The following is a 25,627-nucleotide window of genomic DNA, read 5'->3' as shown; positions in this document are numbered from 1 at the left end:
GCATCATGGTTACTCTTTCAGCCTCTCCCAGCTTCCCCTTTGACTTTGGGCACAGAATGTCCTTCCTCTTACACACCATCAGAACTACCAACTCTTAAAGACCTTGCTCAGTCCTACTTCCTCAGAGAGTCTTCTACACTACTCTACATAATAATTTTCCACCTCTGAAATAATTAACCCTTGTTCTTTTTTTTAGATGTCTCTCCCTATCCTTCCATCTCTCATATTCCCTCATGCTCAAAGAAATTGGCTCAGACACATGGTTGGAGACCTGTTGGCTTTATCTTCTCATTAGTTTTCCAGTTTATTTGCCCTTTCTTGGCTTAATTCCTTCCTTGTTCGGCCTATATAGTATCACATTCTCATCAATCTGATCAACAGTCCCACCTCACCTTGACCTTCAGCCTTTTATCTCCAGTGCTGATCAATAAATTGCTTAGTCCTTCTTTTTTTTTTTTTTTCAGTAGCTACTGGTACAAATTTGATGACAATGTAGATTAGCTCCTTTAAATTTTCTATTTGCATTTATGACTATTTAGCAAATCTTCCCTACTCTCACTCAGCTTCCTTTTCTTTTAAGCCTTTTGTAGAGTTTAAGTGCCTAACCTGTTCCCTTTTCCTTTCATTCTCTGCAAATCGCCATCAGAAGATATAATCTTGTTCAGTATCATTATTGTCACATTCAGATTTGCCTATATTTCTCCCTAGTCTTAGAGGAAGAGTGCCCTTAACGCTCCATGGCTGCCAATCCCTTCCCCTTCCTTCTTCTTTGGGTTCCACTGTTCTAGTTCATCCTCTCCCTTGGCTTCTTTTGTCAATTTATAACATGCTCAAAGCATCCCCATATTTTTTTTTTAAGATTTATTTATGTTAGAGAGAGAGCATGAGTGGGGTGTGGGCAGAGAAAGAGGGAGAGAGAGAATCTCAAGCAGATTGTGAGCTGAGCATGGAGACTGATGGGGAGCTGAATCTCATGACCCATGAGATCATGATCTGAGCTGAAATCAAGAGTCAGACACTTAACCGACTGAGCCCCCACGTGCCCCAGCATCCCCATATTTTAAAATGTCCCTGTTTCCTTTTTGGCTTTACAAGTAAACTTGTTAAAGGAATAGCTATGTTCCCATTTTTATTCTTAATTCCCAACCTGAGCCACTGCAATCTAACTCCTACCCCACTGTTTTACTGAAACTGCTTTCAAAAATACATATATACATACACAATGTATTAAGCCACAAGAAGGAAAGAAATCCTGCTATTTGCAACAACAGGAATGGACCCTGAAGGCATTATGCTAAGTGAAATAGGTCAGCCAGAAAAAGACGAATATTGCAGGATCTCACTTATCAGTGGAATCTAAACACAAACAAACTCATAGAAAAGGGTATTAGATCTGTGATTACCAGAGATGGGGAATGGAGGAAACAGATGAACTGATCCAAAGGCACAAACTTCCAGTTGTAAGATAAATAAGTGCTGGGGAAGGAATGTATGACATGATGACTAAAGTTAACACTTATGGTATATTTAAAAGTTTCTAAGAGAGTAAATCCTAAAATTCTCATCACAATAAAGTGGCGGGTTGTACCTATATGAATTGATGGATGTTAACTAAACTTCTTTGGCAATCATTTCACAATATACTTAAGTCAAATCATTATGCTGTACACTTTAAACTTACACAATGTTGTATGTCCATTATATCTCAATAACACTAAAAAGAAAAAAAACAAAAAACAAAAATGTTGCTAGTGACTCTCTCCTACCTGCCAAATGCAATGGCCTCATTCCATCCTTGTACAGCATCCCACAGTTGTTTGCCTACACCTTCACTTTCATGACATACCTCTGTATTCCCTTCTACCTTCAAGATTTCTCCTGAGAGTTTTTCACTGATTACTCTTCCTTGGCCTAGCCTTTAAACATGGGTCTTTATGAAAATTATTCCTAGGTTCTCTCTTTCTATTACTAATATTTTTTCAAGATGATTTCTTCGATTCCTATAGTTTTATGTGATTCTTGTATTCTGATTACTCTTCAATTTACTTCCATCCTCAATCTAAACTTCAGACTCATATTTCTAGAAGTCATCAAATTTCTTTTTTTTAATATTTTATTTATTTATGAGAGAGAGACAGAGACAGAGAGGCAGAGGCACAGGCAGAGGGAGAAACAGGCTCCATGCAGGGAGCCCGACGTGGGACTCGATCCGGGGATTCCAGGATCACACCCTGGAAGGTGTGTGAAGCCCTGAAAGCAGCGCTAAACCGATGAGCCACCCTGGCCGCCCCAAATTTCTGCTGACGCTTCAAATAACCTACAGAAAGCTGAACTCAGTGTTTTCACTTGACACTTGCTCCTTCCTCTATCTTCTTTATATGTTTTAATAGCTTCACCAGAATACTTGTGGAGATAGTCATCTGAGACTATTTCCTATACCACACCTCTAAGTCTAGTGGGTAACCAAGTCTTTACTCATTCTCCCCTTCCAAACTGCTCTCACCTTCATCCTGAAAACCTAAATTCAGGTAATTCTTGAATCTTCCTAGTTTATTGAAAAAGACATCTAATGAGTCCTTCCTTCAAGAGTCTCTATCTCTTTCAGTCTACTCCATGTGTCAGCCCTAACGGTATTTCTGTGTTGCTAGACCTATCTTGTTACATACATGACCATGTCACTTTTCTATCTAAAAAAATCAACACTGATCTGAAACATGTTTCTAAAAGTTAGCGTTTTATCTTCCCAAGGCAAAATAAGGTCTACACATAAAAGCTGGGTGAGAAGACCAGCATATAACTTTTGCCCACGTGATTTTTTTTAAGATTTTATTTATTTATTCATGTGAGATACAGAGAGAAAGGCAGAGACATAAGCAGAGGGAGAAGCAGGAGCCTGATGCATGACTTGATCCCAGGACCCCAGAATCATGACCTAAGCCAAAGGCAGATGCTCAACCACTGAGTCACCCAGATGCCCTTGCCCACATGATTTTTATTTGAGAGATGGTTCTTATTTTCTTCCTTTGTCCAAAGGACCAGGTGTCATGTATGAAACCATTCCTTCCTCTTTCCAGATGCAATTCCCTCTACTCCACAAAGGGTCTGTCATCAGTGGTTACATACCAGCTTCATTTGCCTACTGTGGCAGTTGAGTTGTATCTCCCAGCCACAGTTAAAAGATGGAATTTGGGCTTCAGTGAGCTCTCTTAACGATGTCTCATTTATTTCTACAGAAAAGTATTTTCACTTGGCAATAAAATTAATGTCACTTTTTAAATGCCTGCTGCAATGTCCAGCATCCTGGATTTCCAACTGGAATAAGATAATAAAGATTAAAGGAACTCACCTAATTCAAGATGGGTCTGGATTTCCAGGATTATTTTTGAAGATTTACATTTGTTCCTTTGCATTTTACATGCACAAACAAAACCATCAAGCTAATAAAGCTGCTTTCAGTCTATTCTGACAGCACATGAAGGTACCTACTCACTATCAGTGCCACCCTGGGCATCATGCAAGTCTTAGCACATGGATCTTCCCTCCCACCAAAGCTGGGAGGATTTGAGGATTTTTTTTTTTTAACTTTAAGACTTGTACAGGCTGTTCTCCCACTCACCTTCCAATGTGAAGCACTACTTAGAAGAAGACTGAAAGCCTGATTTTGTGTTGGTTTTTAAGCCTTTCACAAAACATAAATATTAAGAGTTTTATCTGAGTTTACTTGTACTGTCTCACTCAAGATGGATCTTAAAAATGCTTTAAGAATCTCCCCCTGGTTTGTCATGTGTTAGGGTGTGTGTGAGAGCAGGAAAGAAGAAGCCAAGGATCAAGTTTGTTTATCTTAAAATTTTTAGCTTGTAGTCAATCATTTCATTTTAATGTGCTACATCATACCACAGTAATTGTTTTAACCCATTTCTGCCAGTCTACCAAACTTTCTGTGAAATCAACTTACTTTGTCTTTTTGAAATTGCCCTCCAGAAAACAAGAGAAATAGAGATCTGAAGTGATTGTATGAAGAGTTACATCAGAATCCTACTATTTAAGCAGAGTTTGAGCTTGTTTTTCTCCTCACAACTTTGTGCATATTTGCCATACAAGGCCCTGAGATATCTATATTTTGCAGGATATAAAAACACTTAGATTAAATGGATCAATCAACTCATTAACTAATAATTAATTAACATTTAATTAATTAACTTTCTGCTTCACTTGTCTTCTAAGTATATAGCTGTTAACATTTGTTTAGGGAAGCCAAACATGATATACTAACAGTCGTTTTCATAAGCCATTATGCTATGTTACAGAAGTTTTGGGATACAAAATCATGTAACTATAATGTCCTCTTTAAAAAAAAAAAAAAGACACCCTTCCCCCACCCTAAAGAAAAGCTATAAATTTAGGCCAATATAAACTTGTCAGAGTTCTCCCTCTCAATTTCACACTGGGGCGTGGTGCTACACAGCTGGGGAGCTGAGCTAATAAGTGTTGAAAAATGAAAAATGCTGCTTTATGGCATCACATAAACTGGCAAAAAGATTACTTTTACCTCCACCCCATTTTTGACAAACAAATGCCAAAATGTAGATGCTGTAAGAATGAGATTTTATGGTATTAGACCCATGGGGCAAACAGAATTGTCTTGTGGGATTTTCTTTTTATTGAATACTATATGTAATAAGAAGTGGCATAACATTTATAAAATCTAATCACTTTTTGTTCCTTTTTGAACCTCAAAGGGGTCATTTCTAGGAAAGCTGTTGGAAACGCTGCATAATGATCTATTTATCCAGTAGTGAAAGAGGATTATCCCTTTTACAAGGAGACTGAGTTTTTCCCAATAGTAGAAATACTGTAATATGAATGCACAAAATGAGCACTTTAAGGAACATCACATTCAACAAATATTTGTTGAATAACTATAATAAAGTTCAGAGAGTGAGGTTAAGTGCTCTTGCGTAATTTACATTCAATAATATCATCAGGATCAAGTTGTTTTTATTGGGATGGTTTGCCTCCTAGCCGATGGCCATTCACTCACTCACTCATCACTCACTAGCCATTTATTCAGCACTCAGCCAGCAAACATCTATTGCAAATTTACCATTTCCCAGTTCTATAGGCCCACTAAATCATGAGAATCCTGCCATTACAGCAGATATCCTAAATTTATCATAAGAAATCCCTTTATTCAGGGACTAGAAATCAGCCTGATAGAGCCAGAACCACAAAGTGAGAAAAAAGAGAGAGAGAGAGAGAGGCAAAAGGGTACCTTGTCAGGAACAGTTCTTCCCTATAAAGGTGCATATTGAACTCCAGTGAAAAAGGGAGGAGAGAGCTTAGGCCTCTAGGTGTTCTTAAGAGTCCAATGACCAGGAATTTCTGATTGTAAAATTAGAGAACTGTGGTTGTCTATTCTTCCTATGTCTTCCTGATTTTTCCATATCTAAAAGCATATCCTTTCTCCTCTGAGCTTGCTAAAATTTTACCTATCACTCTTTATAGTAGCTCTTAGTATTTATCTTATATTACAAGTATGTACATCTTCTGTCTCTCTATTAAATGTAAAATCCTTGAGGGTAGGACCAACGTTTTATGTATCTGTCATTCACCAACAGTGTTTGGCATAGTATATTAGGGATAGTCTATATAATCAAATACTCATGGCATCAAATAATACTTACTGTAGTCATCAGTAAAGACAATAAGTACTAATTGAGAAAACCAAAAAGCATTACTAACATTTGGGAAACATACCATCTGAGTAGTCCAAATTGTATGCTTATTAGTAAATAATAGGATGAAGTGAGGGAATTCTGATCACAGCTTTTAAAATGTGTAATTACATGAAGAAGCCACTGAAAAGTGACCTTCAAATTTCCAAAAATATTTGAGTATATTTTATAGGATAAGTTGAAACTTACAATTACATGAGCTGAGTCATTTTACCATTTTTATGTTCCATATTTAATAAAATGCATCACTGGAGTATTTCCCTCTCCAACAAATCCAAATTCTGCAAATGGCAGAATGGGAGATTTTCAAGAATGAATCTATTCTCCTGTCATTATTACTACTGGGTTACCACTCAGTTTACAACTACATGCATCAAAATGGTAAGAACAAGAAGGATTTTGGTGAATTGTAATAGGTCCTAACTATTAGGTAGATGGCTATAACATCTATCTGTTTTCTCATCATCCTGCTGCAATACACTCTGAGCCACAAAAAGGAAAACAGAAGGTCTTTAAGAATACAGACTTGTTGATCTATCAGTGCTATTAACATTTTACCTAATTTGGCTAAGTTTAATAAAAAGTTTCTACTACCAATCCTTGGGTAATAGTTACTAAAGTTTTGATATCTGGTTGAACTTTGAGGATGACTGCAATTGTGACAGTAGTTCACTATATCTCCACATCATATCTAGGACAGTAGCACTGATTCCTGATTTCATGCTAGAAGAGAGGATTATTACAGCTTTCTTCTTAAAGATTTGGTTGGACTCTTCAAATTTGGAAAGTGGTGAATATTGGACAACTTTACATTCACATGAGACGTCTGGATATGTGAGTAATCACCAATTTGGTATCACTTACAATGAGTTTTTTTCATCCACTTGAATTCTAATGATGGTCATCACAATACAACTTTCACAGGGCTAGGCACAAAATACCCAAAAGGCTTAGGTGAGCTTAAAGTAAATCAACCACAAACAGCAGGGCCTGACAGAAACACTCTTAGAGAGGCAATAAAGCACTTCTTCAAACAATGTGGGAGGTGGGCAAGAAACTTCAGCAGAAAAACTTGGTATGTAGAAGTGTGGAATGTGGTGACATCTTTCGAGGAAATAATTTAGTCAACCACAGGTCAAAAAAGACAATAATTATAAACAATGACAACCTCTAAGAACAGCAGTCATAGCCACAAATTAAAGTTTTTTCTTCAAAGCGCTTCATTTTGAGCTTCAGATCCCAAAATAATTTCCATAATTAGCATAACCCTTTGAATGTAAAGAATGCTCTTTTCTTCTAATGTTATACGATTTAAAAGAAAAAAAATTTTGGTTCTTTACAGTATTCTGGGTTGTTTGGGGGGTTTGTTATTTTTTGAGGGAGGAGGTCATATGAATCTTTTAAATGAAGTCCTCAGAGAAGTTTCTTGGATTGACTCTATTGGAAATATCTCAGAGATCTGCAGAACACAGTTAAGTTTCAATATCACATTCTGTATTTTCCTTCTCCTTCTCTTTTTCTTACTCAAAAATGAACAAGTCCCCTTTTCTTTTTTTTTTTTTAATTTAATTTTTCATGAGAGACACAGAGAGGCAGAGGCAGAGACATAGGCAGAGGGAGAAGCAGGCTGCACAGGGATCTCAAGGCGGGATTCGATCCTGGCACTGCGGGATTATACCGAGCCAAAGGCAGATGCTCAACCACTAAGCCACCCAGGCATCCCTCCCTTTTCTTTAAAGATTTCAGGGGTGGAGGGTGGGGGGCAGCAGACTTTCCACTAAGCAGGGAACCTGATGTCCATGGGGCTCCAGCCCAGGACTGGATCCTGATCTGGGCAGAAGGCAGGTGCTTAACTGACTGAGCCACTGAGATGTCCCTGAGCGAATCCCCTAAATAATGTTATAAGAGAAACACGGTGCTTTACACAGAGCACAACTCGATAAAAATGCACGGACCCTGTGTTTATGGCCAGGGCCATGGGTCAAATCAAAATCATGTCCTGCATGAACTGAAACAAAAGATTTCATTTGCTGTACATTTTTATGTTTTCTGGAAGTTTGCTTTAAGACGAAGAACATATTTATTGATAGTTCTGTCTTCACGTTGATCAATTGAATGGCTTAAGACAATAATAAGATTAGAGTCTATGTATGTGTATCGAAGGAAACAATGGGATTTGCCTTCTCTACTTCCATTCGGTATGCCTTCTCTGAATAAGCAACAAATTGGTGGTAGCTATTACCCAGAGTGGCTTCCAGATGTTAACCATGTGACTAAACAGACCTCCTCTCTGATGAGACTGGCAAGAGAGGGAAACTTAGTGTGTGCAATGATTTTACTAACTACAAAATGTACCTTTTTGTCTATCAGCTCCACCTGCACTATGTAAAAAACCTACATAAATAGGATATGTTTTTGTGGGGAAGAGGAAGATTTGAATCTGTATAGCATAAGTGAATCCATTCTTTTTTTTAAAAAAAAAAAAGAATAGCTAACTAAATAAAAGCTGATTATTTATTTTTTAATGCTTTACCTTTTTTTAGATTTTAAGTCTTACATCCACACTTTATAGAAAGAGATATACATGCTTACAGTCTATGTTAAGATATAGCAAGCGCTTCTAATGTTTTACATAGTCTAGGTAAAAATTTGCTGTTAAATGGTTTTCAGCTAAAGTTGAACATTGATGCATTTTATATTTCTTTTGTGTGAAGAAAAATAAATAATTCACACTTTTGCAAGTGAAGTATGTACTTTTCCTGGCTTTCTTGAAATTATATTATTATTAGAAGCAAGTGCCAGCAGGCTTCATGGGTGGCATTTCTCACTGAGAAGCAAGACATGAATCAATATTTTTATTAGAGTCAACCCACTTGTCTTCATAAACAAAATATTATTAATGTTTCTCCATTTAGACTTCAATGCTAGTAAGAAACATACAAATCGTTGGAAGAGAGAAATAAACGACTCTGATAAGCAGTTTTTCAAAGACTATCATTGGTGCAAATTGACACAGAAGTTGAGATTGTCAGTTAAAAAGTTTCAAAAGCTGATGTTTAATGTGTTTTTTCTAATGTATTGAGTAGACTGTTTATTCATCTCATACTTTCGCTACTGACACAGCTGTAGTTAATGAGACTTTTGAACATCCTTTGTCTACTATTATGCATTCTCTAATGACCATGTAAATACAAATTAGTGGAGAATATGGGGAAAAATTAAGTGAAAATTATTTCTTTCACACACACACACACACACACACACACACACACACACACACAACCCCACACAGAGTGCCTTCACGTAAAGAATAATTGCAAAGGACATAGCCTGGTGGCAACATTAAATGAAAGCTCTTTATTTTTGTTAGTACTACTTTTTAGGGCCACAGTGTGGGAGTGGGAAGTGAAAAATAAAGTAATGATGTGGACATGCTAGGTTGGTGGTGGCTGAGCTTATGTAGGTGCAGCTATAGAGGACATCTGGGCTCAATGAAGACTGATCCAAGGAAGAGAAGATAGACTTAAGTTTTGAAGGATGGGACAGGGGAAAGCTACTCCTGGACAATAGGTCAGAATGGGTAAAGGCACAGGGCAAGAGGCAGCACAGCACATCTGAAGAATTCTTAGAGTTCAATCTGATAAGAAAATAGAACAGAACTGATGAACAATCAAAGAGACAAACAAAAAACCAGACTCTTAAATACAGAGAATGATGATCGACAGAGGGTGATGGGTGAAGTACAGGGGATTGAGAATGTAGTTGTCCTGATAAGCACTTAAAAACATATGGAATTATTGAATTATTATATTGTATACCTGAAACTAATACAACACTGTACCTTTATTATACTTCAATAAAAAAGGACAACATCATATGTTTTCACTCATACATGCAATATAAGAAATAGTGAAAGGGATTATAAGGGAAAGGAGGGGAACTGAGTGGGAAAAATTAGAGAGGGAGACAAACCATGAGAGACTCCTAACTCTGGGAAACAAAGGGTTGTGGAAGGGGAGTTGGGGGGGATGGGGTGACTGGGTGATGGGCACTGAGGAGGGCACTTGATATGATGAGCATTGGGTGTTATACTATAGGCTGGCAAATGGAATTTAAATTTAAAAAAATGAAAAATAAAAGAAAAAAAGTTTAAAAACGCCAAGAAAAAAAAAAAGAATAGGAGATTGGCTGTCTTTGGAAATAAACAGGGAACTGAACAGTTTTTTGAAAACTGATTTTGTAAAATCAAACCTTATATTAGATATTTCACAAAACTTAAAAACCAATTCTGTGAAGAATCCTTTTATATAGTCTAGGTATTTAGAATATAAAGATGAAAAAAATCCAGTTTGCCTTCAAGAAGGTCAAAGAAATAGACACTCACTGAAATATAAATTATACTATATTTAACCTATCTTGTAAATTTAGACTTTGGCATGCATATCATACTTTCTTAAAATAAGGCATTACTATAAAAATAACCCCATCTGCTAGTTGTTCCCACACATGGATTTTCAAGAATCATCTTAAAATATGGCATTTTCTAAACAGGGTAACTTTACCTCACGAGTGTACAAGACAAGACAATCCTTTGGAATGTGGAAAGAAAATATTAAAACTTCTTTTTAAAAAAAAAAAACTTCTTGATATCTTATTTTATCCCATGTTTTAAATTTCTACTTTGGTTTATGTATTGTATATACATAATACATCACTCAATAGTGCCTTCATATAATTTATAAATAAATAAATAAATATGCACATATAAGAAATGTGATAAAAATGTTTTACTAGTGAAACATATAATAGAAAAATTTTGGAGACAATCACTATAGAACTTAATTATTTTTCTCCTACCAATTAAACTGGATGACACACTAGCTAGACCAGGTAAGGAGCATTGCTTTGGTTTAGTTAAGAGTTTAAGGCAAAAGGACCGCTAAAAACCTTGTTTGTTAGGAGTTGGAATGAAATCCTATGTTTTGTTGCTTTAAAAAATATATAAGCATGAAATAGGGTCATGCCTAAGAACCAGACATTTCTAGGGAGTCCTTTGGTGGGTTCACAATACCTCTAAAGTACATTCAAAATTGTGTGTGTGTGTTTGTGTGTGTGTGTGTGACTGTGTATTGGTGTCTATTCCTTTCTTTTAAGATGGTCTGTAAGTGTAAGCTGAATCTTAAAGGACACCGTGAACATGCCTCACCACTCTTCCTACCATCTAATTAAGAGACCTGCCACAGGACAACATTCTCTCTTCATAGGCTGGCTGACTTCAGTGCTCAAATCACATATGTCACATTTTAAACAAGTGGCCTTCCTGGATTATGGCTCTTTCTTTTCCTTGTCCTTCATGACCTAGTTCTTCTTTTCACTCAGCATCATGTCCTAATTTTGTCGGATTCCTACCACAAGATTTCTTGACAACGGGCTTTGTGTTTTTCAAAGAATTCTGCTTCCCAAGTTAAGGTGGAAACCAATCCTAATATTGTGATCCTAACTCTGGCCTTGTCTGGTTTTCTCCAAGTCTTGGCCGGTCTACTTCTAGCTACTGCCAATATGACCAATGACAAGCAGGTGCCCGAATGAGTGTAGAGTTTCACTCTTCATTTTCTCTTTTTCTTCAAAATATAGCTCAATCAAAATGTAACTTAATTCCAGAAAGTAATATTTATAATTCTGTTGTAGGTATTTCAAAAGAATACAAAGATAAATAAAATATTTCTGGCTCTTAAGAAAGTGCAACTTACTAGATCACAAGGCTCACAGGATAAGTATTCACATTTAAGTTTCCTACCTCAAATCTACTGAACCTTTCACCACAGAACACTGATAATTTTGTCTATAATAAGTTTGGTATTGTTTGTGGGATTTCAGACTTTCAACACAGTTTAATAAATGTCTCTATTTTCACTTATTTTCTAAAAAGATTTTATTTATTTACTCACTAGAAACACACAGAGAGGCAGAGGGAGAAGCAGGCTCCTCGCAGGGAGCCGGAAGCAGGACTCAGTCCCTGGACGAGGATCATGCCCTGAGCCAAAGGCAGACACTCAACCACGGAGTCACCCAGACATCTCTATTTTCACTTCTATTCTTTTACTTTGTTGGCCTCTGTGAAAGCAAATGAAAATAATGTATACAAATAAAACTGTTTAAGAAATGCTAAATTAACATCTGCCACTGCTTGAAACTCCTATTATTTTGTCACTTGCATCCATTTATCTACTGGGATAGAAGTCATATAACACAGAATTTACCATCTTAACCATTTGTAAGTGTACCATTCAGCAGTGTTAAGTACAGTCACATTGTTGTAAGACAGATGTCCAGAACATTTCATCTTTCAAATATGAAATTCTATCGGAAACTGTACCCATTATGTAATTCTTTCCACTTCCTCTGGTAGTCATCCTTCTACTTTTCTCTTTCTATAATTTTGACTACTCTAGAAACCTCATACAAGCAGAGTCATACAGTATTTGTTCTTTTATAACTGGCTTATTTTGCTTGGCATCATGTTCTAAAGGTTCATTCATATTTTAGCACGTGACAAAATTTACTTGCTGTTTAAAGCCAAATAATATTTCATTGTATATATGGATAGACACTAACATATAATTTTGGACATTTGGGTTGCTTCCATCACTTGGCTATTTATTATAAATAGCACCACTGTAAACATGGATGTGCTATGACCCAGCAATTGCACTGCTGGGGATTTACCCCAAAGATCCAGATGCAATGAAACGCCGGGACACCTGCACCCCGATGTTTACAGAAGCAATGTCCACAATAGCCAAACTGTGGAAGGAGCCTCGGTGTCCATCGAAAGATGAATGGATAAAGAAGATGTGATCTATGTATACAATGGAATATTACTCAGCCATTAGAAACGACAAATGCCCACCATTTGCTTCGACGTGGATGGAACTGGAGGGTATTATGCTGAGTGAAGTAAGTCAATCGGAGAAGGACAAACATTATATGGTCTCATTCATTTGGGGAATATAAAAATAGTGAAAGGGAATAAAGGGGAAAGGAGAAAAAATGAATGGGAAATATCAGAAAGGGAGACAGAACACGAGAGACTCCTAACTCTGGGAAACGAACTAGGAGTGGTGGAAGGGGAGGTGGGCGGAGGGTGGGGGTGACTGGGTGGTGGGCACTGAGGGGGGCACTTGATGGGATGAGCACTGGGTGTTATTCTATATGTTGGCAAATTGAACACCAATAAAAAATAAATTTATAAAAAGAAAAGAAATCTAGATTACGTGTAAAAATAAAAAGACCCTGCTTTCAATTATTTTGTATATATACACTTGCGTCCATTTTTAACCTATATAAATACATTTTGCTCTTAAAGACTGACATTTTGCCAGCATTTTATAAGAAAGTAAATTCTCTGAAAGTATAATAATACAAAGGAACATTTGCCTTTACAATGTAAATTAAGGAGAATTTTACAGAGCTCCTTCATTTTAATACAGATAGGACAATAGAAAATCCATAGTCATACTTCATATAAAATATTTTCCATTGGTCAATGATACAGATAAATAGATAGATATACACACACATGCATACACACATAAATCTCCTGAAAGTAGTCCACTTTGGAATAAATTGTGTTTATTTTTTAAACTGCAATGGCTGATTTTGTACTATGTGGTTATCTTTTCTTTTTTAAAGATTTTATTTATTTATTCATGACAGAGAGAGAGAGAGAGAGAGAGAGAGAGAGAGAGAGAGAGAGAAGCAGAGACACAGGGAGAGGGAGAAGCAGGCTCCATGCAGGGAACCTGATGCGGGACTCGATCCCTGGACTCCAGGATCGCGCCCTGGGCAAAAGGCAGGCACTAAACCGCCGAGCCACCCAGGGATCCTCCTATCTGGTTATCTTTTTTAAAAATTCTTTTAACTCTTTTATTAACCAACAGGAAAAAGGTAAGAAGAGAGAAGAAGGGCGCTAAAGTCAGTCACAGCAGGAAGAAGGACAATCATAATTGCTGATCTTTCTGATACTACTAAGTAGGAGTTTGTGCAGTACAATTAAGAGTACTGGGCCATAATTTTACAAGCAGAATTAAGTATCAGAGCTATATTTATAAAAATACCAATTGTTCCATATTTAGACTTTCATGATAATAGAATCCTAGAACTTGTAAGCTTATCAAGCCCTACTCCCTTATTTCACAGTGGGAGAAATGCGCTCAAGAGACTAATGGCCTGGGGATCCCTGGGTGGCTCAGTGGTTTAGCACCTGCCTCCGGCCCAGGGTGTGATCCTGGAGTCCTGGGATCGAGTCCCACATTGGGCTCCCTGCATGGGGCCTGCTTCTCCCTCTGCCTGTGTCTCTGCCCTTCTCTCTCTCTGTCTGTGTCTCTCACAAATAAATAAATAAAATCTTAAAAAAAAGAGAGACTAATGGCCTGTCTAATATCAGCTTATAATTCCTGAAGCTGGAACAGGAACTCCTCAGTATGATTTCAAAATTCTTCTTACTGTATACTGTTATGATTACATGTATATTTCATCTTCCTTTAACTGAATGTAGCAGGATATAGATGTTCAGATTGTATTGACAGGGAAATATCTCTTTGCTTTTCTTCCTTTTATTTATAATAGATGTACGGGATGCCACAAAGTCCCCTCAGCAAATAGGAGGGTTTGAAGATTTAACCTTCACTGCCCTTAAGGAAGCAGGATCTGGTTAGGAGTTGCTAATAGTTATTGCTCTGAATTTGAAGAGCTATCAAGGTCTGCTGTAGGAGAGCAAAGAATTGATTCTAGAATTCACAGGCTGTATGAAGATCAATGGAGGGACTCCAACACTACCAGGAGGACTTAGAGAAAGTAGAATAAGAGGTGTTTCCATAAAGTAGCTTGGGAATATGAGAACTGGTCATGGGAGGCGCTCAAAAGGGAGACAATCCCTTTCCTAAAGAAGAGTCATGTGACAAGGCGAAGAACACGTACAGATGCCCAGGCATTTACATCGACCACTCAGTCTATGTTCAATGGAGGAACTTCCAGGGTCTTTACCCAAGGGCCTGCACACTGTTTTGGTGAGAATCACTTTGTGAAAAGTGCAGCAGAGTGATAAATACCCATTCTCCCTAACTGTTTGGCTTATATCTGAGAGACCCATGTGTCCACCTCCCCAGGGCTGCCTCAGCCTAGCTCACAATGCCCCAGGTGATCCTTCTGTTCTAAACAGACCCCATCAGAACCATGTATATCTAGTAGAAGTAGGGGGACTCCTCTCAGCTGTACCTAGAAGGGCTATGTCTAGCATAACAAATGCAAGTGTAAGCTCCCTAGAACTGAAGTAATGGCTATACTAAAGCTTAAAAACGTAGACAACTATTCCTTTGCAATGAGTTTAGTTTTACTCTTTTATAAGAATTCAGGACCTTTAAGTTTTTTCTAGTTTTTCTTTCATAAATGGATAAAGGCTTGAAGATATAAAGGACCTCACTTTGTTAATTTATAAAATTTTAAAAATTACCTAATTCTGAAACATTTTGTCTAATGTGTATGTATTATTTACATACACGTGTTTCTCTTTCCTTTCAAATAATTTAACAGATATAAACCAAACAATGGAGAGGATGCAAACTTGATGCTCGGGAAAACAAGATGCATAACTGCGTATTGTTTGTATGACTAACGTGACTTCACTTAACTGTAATCATTTGAAAGTACCAAACATACTACTCTGAATGATTAGTCCTTCATTTTTTTACAGCCAACAAGTTGCCCTCAAGGGTTCTAAACACACAGCAAACTAGATTCTGACTTTGCCTTTATATCTTTAGATTTCCAGAAATATTAAAACCCTACAAAAAGGGAGATTTTTTTTTGGCTTTTATTTTGTTTACTAGCTTTTCTTAGTTTAGACATCAAAATTACCAAAGCGGAGTACATCAGCAATGGGCTTATAGACTGTCTAAAAGCAAATGAGCCACAACAAAAAAATTAAGAGATATACAAAGAGTAAAAGAATGCCTGAATAAAAATCTGCCAGGGAATATTTCCCCCCCCAGTTCAATAGGGCAAAAGATCTACCATAAAAGAAGCAAACAACCATCCTGAAACTTAATTACATTTCAAAGTAATGTAGTTACATGAAAGGACAAAACATTTTTGTTCAATAGTTTGCCTACCAGATGGCACTTCTAAATATAGTCATCTAAAACCTTCTGTTTGTTCTATAAATAAAGATGAAAGGAATAGCAATAATAGCTAAGCATTTAAATCACTGGAAATAAAAGAGCACTTTGATTAGGTTTGGAAAAATCTGGTTTATTCTAACAAGGATCTTAAATCTGGGAAGACACAAGTTTGAGGTGAAGCTCAGAATCTCAAGCTTCCGGGACTGCTCTTGTATCTGCTCAAAATGGTTTTCATTCAGGTAGAGGAACAAACCAGGAACTAATCCCAGGATACGTGGGGAAATCTGAAGTAACATAAGAACTCCTAATCAGTAAAGACTCTAAAGGGCTACAGTCCAAATCCCAGAAGTATTTGAGGGTTTGGGTTTTTTGTTTTGTTCTGTTTTTGAAATGAAATAGTTGGGACATGCCCTGTCTTATTTTTGTGAGCTAAAGTGTAAATGTGTAACAGTTAAGGACCGGGACTTTGGAGTCAGGCCCAATATGTGAGCCCAGGCTCTACAAATGACTGGCAGTATGCTCTTGCGCCAAGTTCCTTACCGTTTTGAGCTCCACTGGCAAAACAGATAGCAATAGGACAGAGTTTTATGGGAATGTACTAATGACAGCGCTTGGCACCTACTAAGTCCCAATGAATTTCAGCTATGTAGTATCACTATTAGTATATATGATCTACATTACATCAGCATATTATTAGGCTTCTGATTTTCTGCTGTCTCAGAGCATGGCGTGATGTGCAGCCAGGTTCTCTGGCAATAATGGAGTTCTAACAGAAGTCAAAGCCTTACCTGGCATATCTCCAAGTGTTTCTCCTAGTATAACACTGCCCTCTTCTCACCTGGCTCTTGAAAGTTATCGAGAGTTCGTATGTGGACGGCAGGCCTAAAGATAGAAGTACTTCTTAAGAATTGGTTGTCAGAGGTCAGTCCACCCCAGTCCGTCCGTCCACTAGAATGACTTCATTCTCAGTACTCTCAGCTGACGATCTATAGGCTTTAGTGAAATGACTCAGAGTTCCTTTTGGATCTGGTGAACTAATGGCATGTAGGACCATTCCCATAGACAGCATTGGTCCAACACTGCGATTTCATAGAGCTTGTCTTGGCAGCTGACCCATGATGTTAAGCAACCTAGTCACTTGGGAGTAGGGTGAGTACCATGAACAAATAAAAGATAAGTTGGAATTGCTTAAACATGATGCAAACTACAATGAATGGAAGACTAGAGTTTAACAGCACTTAAAGTTCTCCTGGGTTGTTTGATGAATTTTACATGAGGAAAGAGCCATTTGCGGGGTCTACAGCCCTCGGCATTAAAAGATGTCTATGGTTAGGTCTTTATCAAGAAGGTAATCCTACTTGTTTTCAGTAGTTTAAAACTTGTGATAAAATGTACATAAAACCTACCATTTTAATCATTTTTAAGTGTAGAGTTCAGTAACATTAAATACATCTGCAATGTCGTAAAACCATCATCACTATTCCCAGAATTTTTTTCATCATCCCAAACAGAAACTCTATGCCCATTAAACAACAGCTCCTCACCAATCCTTCTTCCCCTTTGGTTTTGGTAATCACTGCCCTCCTTTCTGTCTTTAGGAATTTGCTTCTTCTAGGAACCTCACCTAAGTGGGATCATTCAATATTTATCCTTTTGTGTCTGGCTTATTTCGCTTGGTATAGTGTTTCCGAGGGTCATGGAAATTGTAGCATGTATCAGAATCCCTTTCCTTTTTAGGGCTGAATAATACTCCATTACACATGTTTGCATTTTGTTTTCCATCCATCCATTGATGGCCAGTTGGGGTGCTTCCACCTTTTGGCTACCGTGAATAACCAACACTGGTATGCCAACATCTTTTTTGAGCTCCTGCTTTCATTTCTTCACGACCCAAAGTAGAATTGCTAGATCATACGGTAACCATTTAACTTTTTGTGGAGCAACTGAACTGCTTCCACGGCTGCTGCACCATTTCACCTCCCCATCGGCAATGCACAAGAGTTCCAATTTCTCCACATCACCACCGACATTTATTTTGTTCTTGTTTTTGTGATAATAACCACCTTGGTGGGTGTGACATGGTACCTCCTTAGAACTGCTGTGCGAACCATTTCTTTAAAACTACAGAGCTATTACAACACTTCTCATCTTGAATATAAAAGTCACAAACGTCCTGTTCAAGGCCCAAAAGCGGAAAGTCAAATATGATTATATCTGCTAAATTCTGAGCAAAATGACACCAATATCTGCAATCTGACAAATACACCAATTCTCCACATAAATATAAGCCAATCTTGAGGATCCCTGGCTGGCTCAGTGGTTGAGGGACTCCTTCAGCCCAGGACGTGATCCTGGAGACCCGGGATCGAGTCCCACGTCGGGCTCGGCACGGAGCCTGCTTCTCCCTCTGCTTGTCTCTCTCTCTCTCTCTCATGAATAAATAAATAAAATCTTTAAAAAAAAAAGGCAATCCTGAATTCTGGAATTGCTGCTAAAAATCCTACAGTAAATAAATAGGCCGTTTAGGCTTACCGAAAAGCTGTCACCTGCACAAAACCACCCTCCGCATAACCAAAGCGTCAGGGCTGTAAAACCCGCCTCTGACTTGACCAGAGCGGCAGAACTGCAGCAGCCCCAGGGCGCATGCGCGGCCCGAGGAGCGCCCCCTGCGTCCCAACGTGCGCGGGCCCGCGCGGCGAAGGGGCGGGGCCGCGGGGGGCGGGGCCGCGGAGGAGGGGCGGGGCTTGCGAAGGGGCGGGGTCGCGGCGGAGGAGCGGGGCCGCGGCGGAGGGGCGGGGCCGCGGCGGAGGGGCGGGGCCGCGGCGGAGGGGCGGGGCCGCGGCGGAGGGGCGGGGGCCCCGCACTCCTCTGGCGGCAGCGATGGCGGCTGTGTCGGGTTCCGTCCGCTTGCAGCGGTGTGTGGTGTCGCCGGCCGGGAGGCACAGCGCCTCTCTGATCTTCCTGCACGGCTCAGGTGGATTACGCCCTAGTTTTCTCCTTGGGGAGCGTCCTGCCCTCGGGTCCCCCAGTGTTGCCGTCGTGGAAGAGTCGCCCCACCCCCACCCCAGGGCTCGTGGACTCGGAGAGGGCGACCCTCCCCGCTCGCTGGCCCCGCGCGGGGGGACCCGCCGCCTTCCCCGCCGCGGGTGCCCTCTGCCTGGCGGTGCTCGGCCCGTCGTCCTGCTGGTGGCCCCCGTGCCCCCCGGACCATCCCCCCATCCACAACACTGTCTCCATTGCAGCCCTTGCTACCGTGCCCCCCTCTCCTCCCCCGACCCCCCCCCCCCCCGGTTCTCCCTCAAGTCTAAACAGAGCGAGTTAGTAAGGTAAGTTTTCTGCAAGAGACACATAAATCACTTAGTACTCTCCAGGGCCAGCTATTAGGGATTGGGGTTTTCAGCCGCCTTGGTTCTGTGCCACTTTCTTCCTCCAGCCTCGTACTCCTGCAGACGGGGGAGATACTGGAGTGGTTCATGGATTATGTCCTTTGTGCGAGGCCCTGTGCCAGGGTCGGAGCGCTTTCTCCCAGTCCTGTCGGCCCTGCTGCTCCTTCTGCCTGTTCCTCTTTCCCCCTCTTGTCCTTAAACCCCCGAGATGGAGCACAAGGTCACATCTCAGCCCGGAGAGAGATGGTCTCCTTCCACCGCTTGCCCTTAGGGCGTTTAATTCTTTGTAGGACTCCTCACCCTCATCTGTAATTGCTTAAGGCCTGTCCTCCCCACTTCGCCTTCCCTTCCTCAAGAGGAAGGGCCCTTGTCTTTTATTTTTATTTATTTATTTATTTATTTATTTTTAAAGGACCCTTGTTTTAATCTTTGCATCCCTAGTGCCTGGCCCAGGGTGAGTTCTTGGGAATTTTTTTTTTTTTTTTAAAGAAATGAGATGCAGCCCGTGTCCTCAGAGCGCCTACCTAAAGTCAAAAAACAAAAACAATTCAATTAGTTTGAGTCAGCAGTGGATGGGAGATCACAAGATGGTGCGTGATTTACTGCCAAGAGGATCGTAAGGAGAAAACTGTGGTTAGGCCTATTAAGCATTTGGAAGATGAAGAGCTTGTCGGATTTGAGCGAGAACGTGGGCTCTCAAGCCGAGACTTCTTCTGTAGGCCTAAAGAGGATGGTGGTTGGTTAGTGCGAGGGGATTGGGAAGGTACAAAGGGGAGGCCTCCAATGGGCCAGTTGTGGGAAGTATTTTCATTTTAAAAACAAGTCCAGAGAAGTTGAACAGCTTGCCCAAGGCCACTTGATGTTTCTGTGAGAGTAGTGGGTTTAGGATCCGCACCCAGATCTCTCTGACCCCCCCAGAAGGGGTAAGGCGGAACAACTCTGAGCTAGGCTGTATCATTTTGGAAATAGGGAAGAAATGGGCCAAAGATGTTGAAAGGGAAAGACTTGGCTGATGAAATATATTTAGAAGATGAAGCCAGATGTCTTAAGAGGACATCAATGCTTTACAATTAAGAGACTATTATTCCTGGTACTGTTTGGGGTTCCAGGGGTGTTCATTTATAAGCATCGAGAAATGCCCTGATGCTGTAGTCTTTGTAATAAATAAGCTGATTATCTCATAATATCTTTTTTTTTTTTTTTAGATTTTATTTATTTATTCATAGAGACAGAGAGAGAGAGAGAGAGGCAGAGACACAGGCAGAGGGAGAAGCAGGCTCCATGCAGGGAGCCCGACGTGGGGCTCGATCCCGGGTCTCCAGGATCCCGGCCTGGGCTGCAGGACGCTAAACCGCTGAGCCATCCCGGCTGCCTCCTATCTCATAATATCTTTAGGAAATACTCCTAGACTTTTCTTTGGTCCATGGCCACTTTGCTTAAAGTACTATCCTTACTCTTTTCAATTTCAAATTACTGACCTTTTTATAGGTTGTAAGCCCAGACTTGTACAATATAAAAATATATGTATTTTTTCCCTTTGTACTTTGGAACAAAGAATTTATCCAAAGAATTCTGCCAATTATGCAAATGAAATGCAATTCCTCTATAGTTAGAGCTCCATTGCAGTACATTAAAACCCTTACTGGAAGTCCGATTTTAACCTTTGACTTTATGTGGTTATGTTATAGATGCTTGGGTTCTGGTTAATCCGAATACGGGCAGACCAGTTTTAACAGTCTTAGCAAAGCTCCTAAAATAAAGTGCTGGCTTTTTAAAAAGTGCACCTTGTGAATGGATGACTGGAGGTTACTTTGTAGCATTAAGTTTTGCTTTTCAAGGTTGAAAAAGTGTATTTAGAGGCAGATTTTTTTTTTTAATCTTAAAAGGCTGAAGTTCTCTGCTAAGATATGGCAGCCATAGAAAAACATATGGGAATGTAATATATAGCCAACTTAGTTTGAGCCTTTCCTACTCCTAAAATACCAAAGAGGTACTTTCTTTCAGGATGATAAAAACAATAGTTTAATTTAGCTTTTTCAGCTTCCCAACTTAGATTAAGTCATTCTATTGTATGCTACTTTAGAACATTATGGTTCTTCTTTTAATGGTATTTTCATATGTGTAATTACCACATTTAATGTCTATATTCCACACTACACCATAAGGTTCACACAGACCCGAACCATGGTATTTTGCTTTCCACCCTTATAGTCAGTCTCAGTGAACTAAGTTGACTGTCACTAAAGTTACTAGTAACCTCTGTGTTGCTAAATGTGGTGAATGTTTTCCAGTCATCTTATTTGAACTGTCAGCAACATTCAGTGTTCTGGAAACACTTGATTCTTTCTACCTATTTATTTCTTTTGCAGACTCATCCTCTTCTTTCTGTCCATTAATGTTGGGGTTCCTCAGAATTTGGTCCTAGGACCTCTTTTTTCAGACTCATCCTCTTCTTTCTGTCCATTAATGTTGGGGTTCCTCAGAATTTGGTCCTAGGACCTCTTTTTTCATTTTGCATTTTTCTCTCCAGGCTAATGTGCATATATACCTGAGGATTCTATTTTTTTTCCACCATACGATGACATAAATTTGTGTCTCTATTTTAGGTTTCCTTTGTGCTCTGGACATGTTTATCCACCTGCATAATAAGTGTTCATTCATTAATCTGTTCATTCAAGAGGTATCTGTTATATGGCCAGCAGTGGCACTGTTCTAGGCTCTAGGCATATATTGATGAATGAAACAAACAAAAATTCCTGTTCTTGTGGAACTTACATTCCAGTGGAGGAAATTTTATATAGTGGGTAGAAGTCCAATGGGGGGAAAAAAAAAGTAGGACGAAGAGGATGGGAGGTGCCAGGGGTGATAGTTTTAGATAAGGTGGTCAGAGTAGGCCTCACTATGAGGGTGACACTTCAGCACCTAGACTTGAGTGAGGGAATCATGTGGATGTTGGGTTAGACTTATTGTGGATGAGGGAGAAGCCAGGACAAAGGCCCTGAAGTAGGTTCCCTAACATTCATGGAACAGCAGTCAGGTGTGTGTGCCTGGAGTGAGATGAGTAGGCCAGGATCTTCAAAAGGGTACTGGCACAGATGGTGTGGGGCAGGGGTCAGCAAACTCTCCATAAAGGGTCAAATAGCAACTATTTTAGGTTTTGTGAGCCAGATAGGTTTCTTTGACATTTTTCTTTTCTGCTTACTCTCCCTTTTCAATCCTTGTTATTTATTTTTTTTTTTAGCAACTCTTTAAAAATGTAAAAACCATTCATAGTTTATGACGTTTGTCTTCCACCTGGCTATACTTTGCTCATCTCCGGGTAGAAGACCCTGTAGGCAGTAGAGCAAGTATAGACCTACTGATTCATGTGTTTCCTGTCTCAATGTGTAGTTCTATTGTTCATTCATTTGTCCTGGCCAGAAACCTCACGGTTATCCTTGAAACCTTCCACCACTAACCCATCATAATGAACCTCTTACCAATCTCTATTAATTTTATCTTCTAAGTATCCTTGTACCTATTTTGGTACATTCCAGCAGCCCCGGTGGCTTAGTGGCTTAGCGCCACCTTTGGCCCGGGGCATGATCCTGGGGACCTGGGATCGAGTCCCACATCAGGCTCCCTGCATGGAGCCTGCTTCTCCCTCTGCCTGTGTCTCTGCCTCTCTGTGTGTATGTCTCTCACGAGTAAATAAAATCTTAAAAAATAAAGACTTAATTCTGTACATTCCATTGCTGGACCCCTAATATAAGCTTCTGTCACCTGAACAGTAGGCTCCTAATTGATCTCCCCACACCCACTTTTGTCCCTCCCTCCTGTCCACACAGCTGCAAGAGTGACCCTTAGAAGATGGCACCTTTCTGCCAAAAAGTAGCTCCATGCTCTTAGGAATTGTCACATCCCCACAGTTTCTCTTGCCTCATCTTGCACTCCCTGCTCTTTCTCATTCTTTAGTATCCTCCTCCCCCTTCCTTTAAAGAATCTTAGCACTTGCCATATTCTGTCCAAGATACTCTTTCCTTGTGCACTTCACTTTTCACCATCCTGTAGATCTGAAAACTGTGTCAGTTTGTGTCATTTGTGATCTAAGTATTAAATGAATAAATAACTCAGTGGGTAAAATACAAAATGAACTTTGCTTCACAGAGCTTTTATTCTAGTAATTGTATCCCCGAACTCCTTAGCTGGGTCAGTTCTGAATATAATAAACCCTGGCAGCACCAAGTGTCTCATCTTCGCTGTGGTTACATTTGTCTCTCATATTTATGTATGATTATTTGACTTATGTCTGTTTCTCATAATAAACTGTATCCTCAGTGAGATTAGGGACTCTTTCTTCCTCATCTTGCCATCATTGCCTCTCTAGTAGTGAGCACAGCACCTGACACATTATAATAGGTATTCAGTAGATATATTTTTAGTTGATGTCTTAATGAACTGATTTAAAAAATTAAAAGTTGTTACCTTTAAAATTTCCTCTTCAAGACCACATAACATGGACCTGTATTACCTTCCTTTTTTTTTTTTATGGAAATATCCATACATTAATTCTTACATGGATTTTGGTTATTTTTCAGCCTTGGGATGTATAATCAATATTTTACGTGATGTAAACCTGTTATCAAATTTAAATTTAGATTTCTTCAAGTGAGGGGTGCCTGAGTGGCTCTGTGGTTGAGCATTGGCCTTTGGCTCAGGTCGTGATCCCGGGGTCTTGGAATCGAGTCCCTGTGGGGAGCCTGCTTCTCCCTCTGCCTATGTCTCTGCCTCTCTCTGTGGGTCTCTCATGAATAAATAAATAAATATTTAAAAAAAAAAATAAAAAAGAAAGATTTCTTCAAGTTAAAGTAAGCTGAATACCCCTTTTGAAAGATTTGGTTATTTCTACCAAGAAAATTGCTTTAGGTTGTTCAACTACAAAAGTTTATATACACCTCAGAAATTTACTGTTTTTATGAGTAAGATGAGAAATGACAGTATTTAAAATCAGATACAGAAAGAATTTTGTTTAGAAAAAAATAATTTACTTCATGTATTTGTGCCTGTTATACCCTTTAATCAAACAAGAAACTGAAAACTCAAACAAGGTCTTTATTTATTTATTTATTTTTAAGATTTTATTATTATTATTATTTTTTTTTTAAGATTTTATTTCTTTAGCCATGAGAGACACAGAGAGAGAGGCCGAGACACAGGTAGAGGAGAAGGAGGCTCATGTAGGGAGCCTGACGCAGGACTTGATCCTGGATCTCCTGGACCATGCTCTGGGCTGAAGGTGGTTACTAAACCGCTGCGCCACGCAGGAATCCCTCAAAACAAGGTCTTTAAAGTGATTGGTGGTGCAGTTATTTTTACATATGGAGATTTTTTTTGTATTCCTTGTTCTAGCCTCTGTGTGATTTGAAAGTTACATAGACTGCTTTTAAATATGCTGTGTTATCAAAATGATTTCTCTTAATCTACATTTTCTGATCCATCAGGTGATTCTGGACGAGGATTGAGAACATGGATCAAGCAGGTTTTAAATCAAGAGCTAACATTCCAACACATAAAAATTATTTATCCAACAGCTCCTCCCAGGTATGCAATAATTTATCTCACTGCTTAGTATAACTGTGGCATAAAATGTATATAAATAGATGAACCAGCTAAATGTTCTTTAAACTTAATTCTGTATTTAAAATATTTTAAATTGGGGTACTTTTGCCCAGAACTTTTTTTTTTTTTTCAGTTCCACAATTGGGCCAAGTTTTACAAGACGAAAAATTTCTTCACTCTTTGTAAAGCATTCCCTGAAGCTCTTAACTTAGACTTTGTCCTAAGCACAGCCTATAGAACTCTGCTTCCTTTGTCCCTGAAGATTGCTCATCTTTCAAATTCTCTTTTCCCTTTGCTTACTCCTAAAAGAAACTGCTCCTAACAAATATAAGCTTTCTAATAATTTAGTTATGCCAGAGTTCATAATCTCTGGCAAAGGGTTACATGGGCATTCTTTCTGTACTTAAAAAGATTTAGAAACAATGTTAAGCTTTTTGAATCAGTAAACCCGAATAGGAATGTGATATTGACTACTTAATAAAATATTTAGATTATACAATCAGTAGATGTGTTTAATAAAAATACACAGGAGATTGGTATAGTTTTAAAGTCATACTGTTTTTTATAATTATTAAGTTAGCATCTGCATAGGCTTTTTATCCTGAGCACATATTTTTAACTGGAGTTTGCAAATACTTTTTTTGGGTAAGCAAACTAATGTGCTGAGCTGTGCATCCCTATCTGATTTTCCATTATCTGTTCTTGATTTGTTCTTATTAATTATGCTGTG

At 39.1% G+C, this 25,627-nt stretch overlaps 1 protein-coding gene and 1 long non-coding RNA gene across 2 annotated transcripts in view; one reads left to right on the top strand and one right to left on the bottom strand.

Moving 5' to 3' along the window:
• The window catches only part of LOC129515366 (uncharacterized), a 181,855-nt gene extending 164,923 nt beyond the window's left edge, over positions 1-16,932 (bottom strand). Inside the window, exon 1 of the long non-coding RNA XR_008665572.1 lies at positions 16,702-16,932. This is a non-coding gene — a long non-coding RNA (uncharacterized LOC129515366). The remainder of the gene's footprint in view (positions 1-16,701) is intronic.
• Positions 16,933-18,759: 1,827 nt separating this feature from the next.
• The window catches only part of LYPLAL1 (lysophospholipase like 1), a 36,471-nt gene continuing 29,603 nt past the window's right edge, over positions 18,760-25,627 (top strand). The window contains exons 1-2 of the mRNA XM_055334273.1: positions 18,760-18,887; positions 24,780-24,879. Of these exons, the coding sequence (XP_055190248.1) occupies positions 18,794-18,887; positions 24,780-24,879 (194 nt within the window). The 5' untranslated portion in view covers positions 18,760-18,793. The remainder of the gene's footprint in view (positions 18,888-24,779; positions 24,880-25,627) is intronic.

The sequence above is a fragment of the Nyctereutes procyonoides genome, unplaced genomic scaffold (assembly GCF_905146905.1).
Source record: "Nyctereutes procyonoides isolate TBG_1078 unplaced genomic scaffold, NYPRO_anot_genome, whole genome shotgun sequence".
Lineage (NCBI taxonomy): Eukaryota > Metazoa > Chordata > Mammalia > Carnivora > Canidae > Nyctereutes > Nyctereutes procyonoides.
The sequence above is the reverse complement of the archived record's forward strand: the minus strand, read 5'-3'. Positions and strand labels throughout refer to the sequence as shown.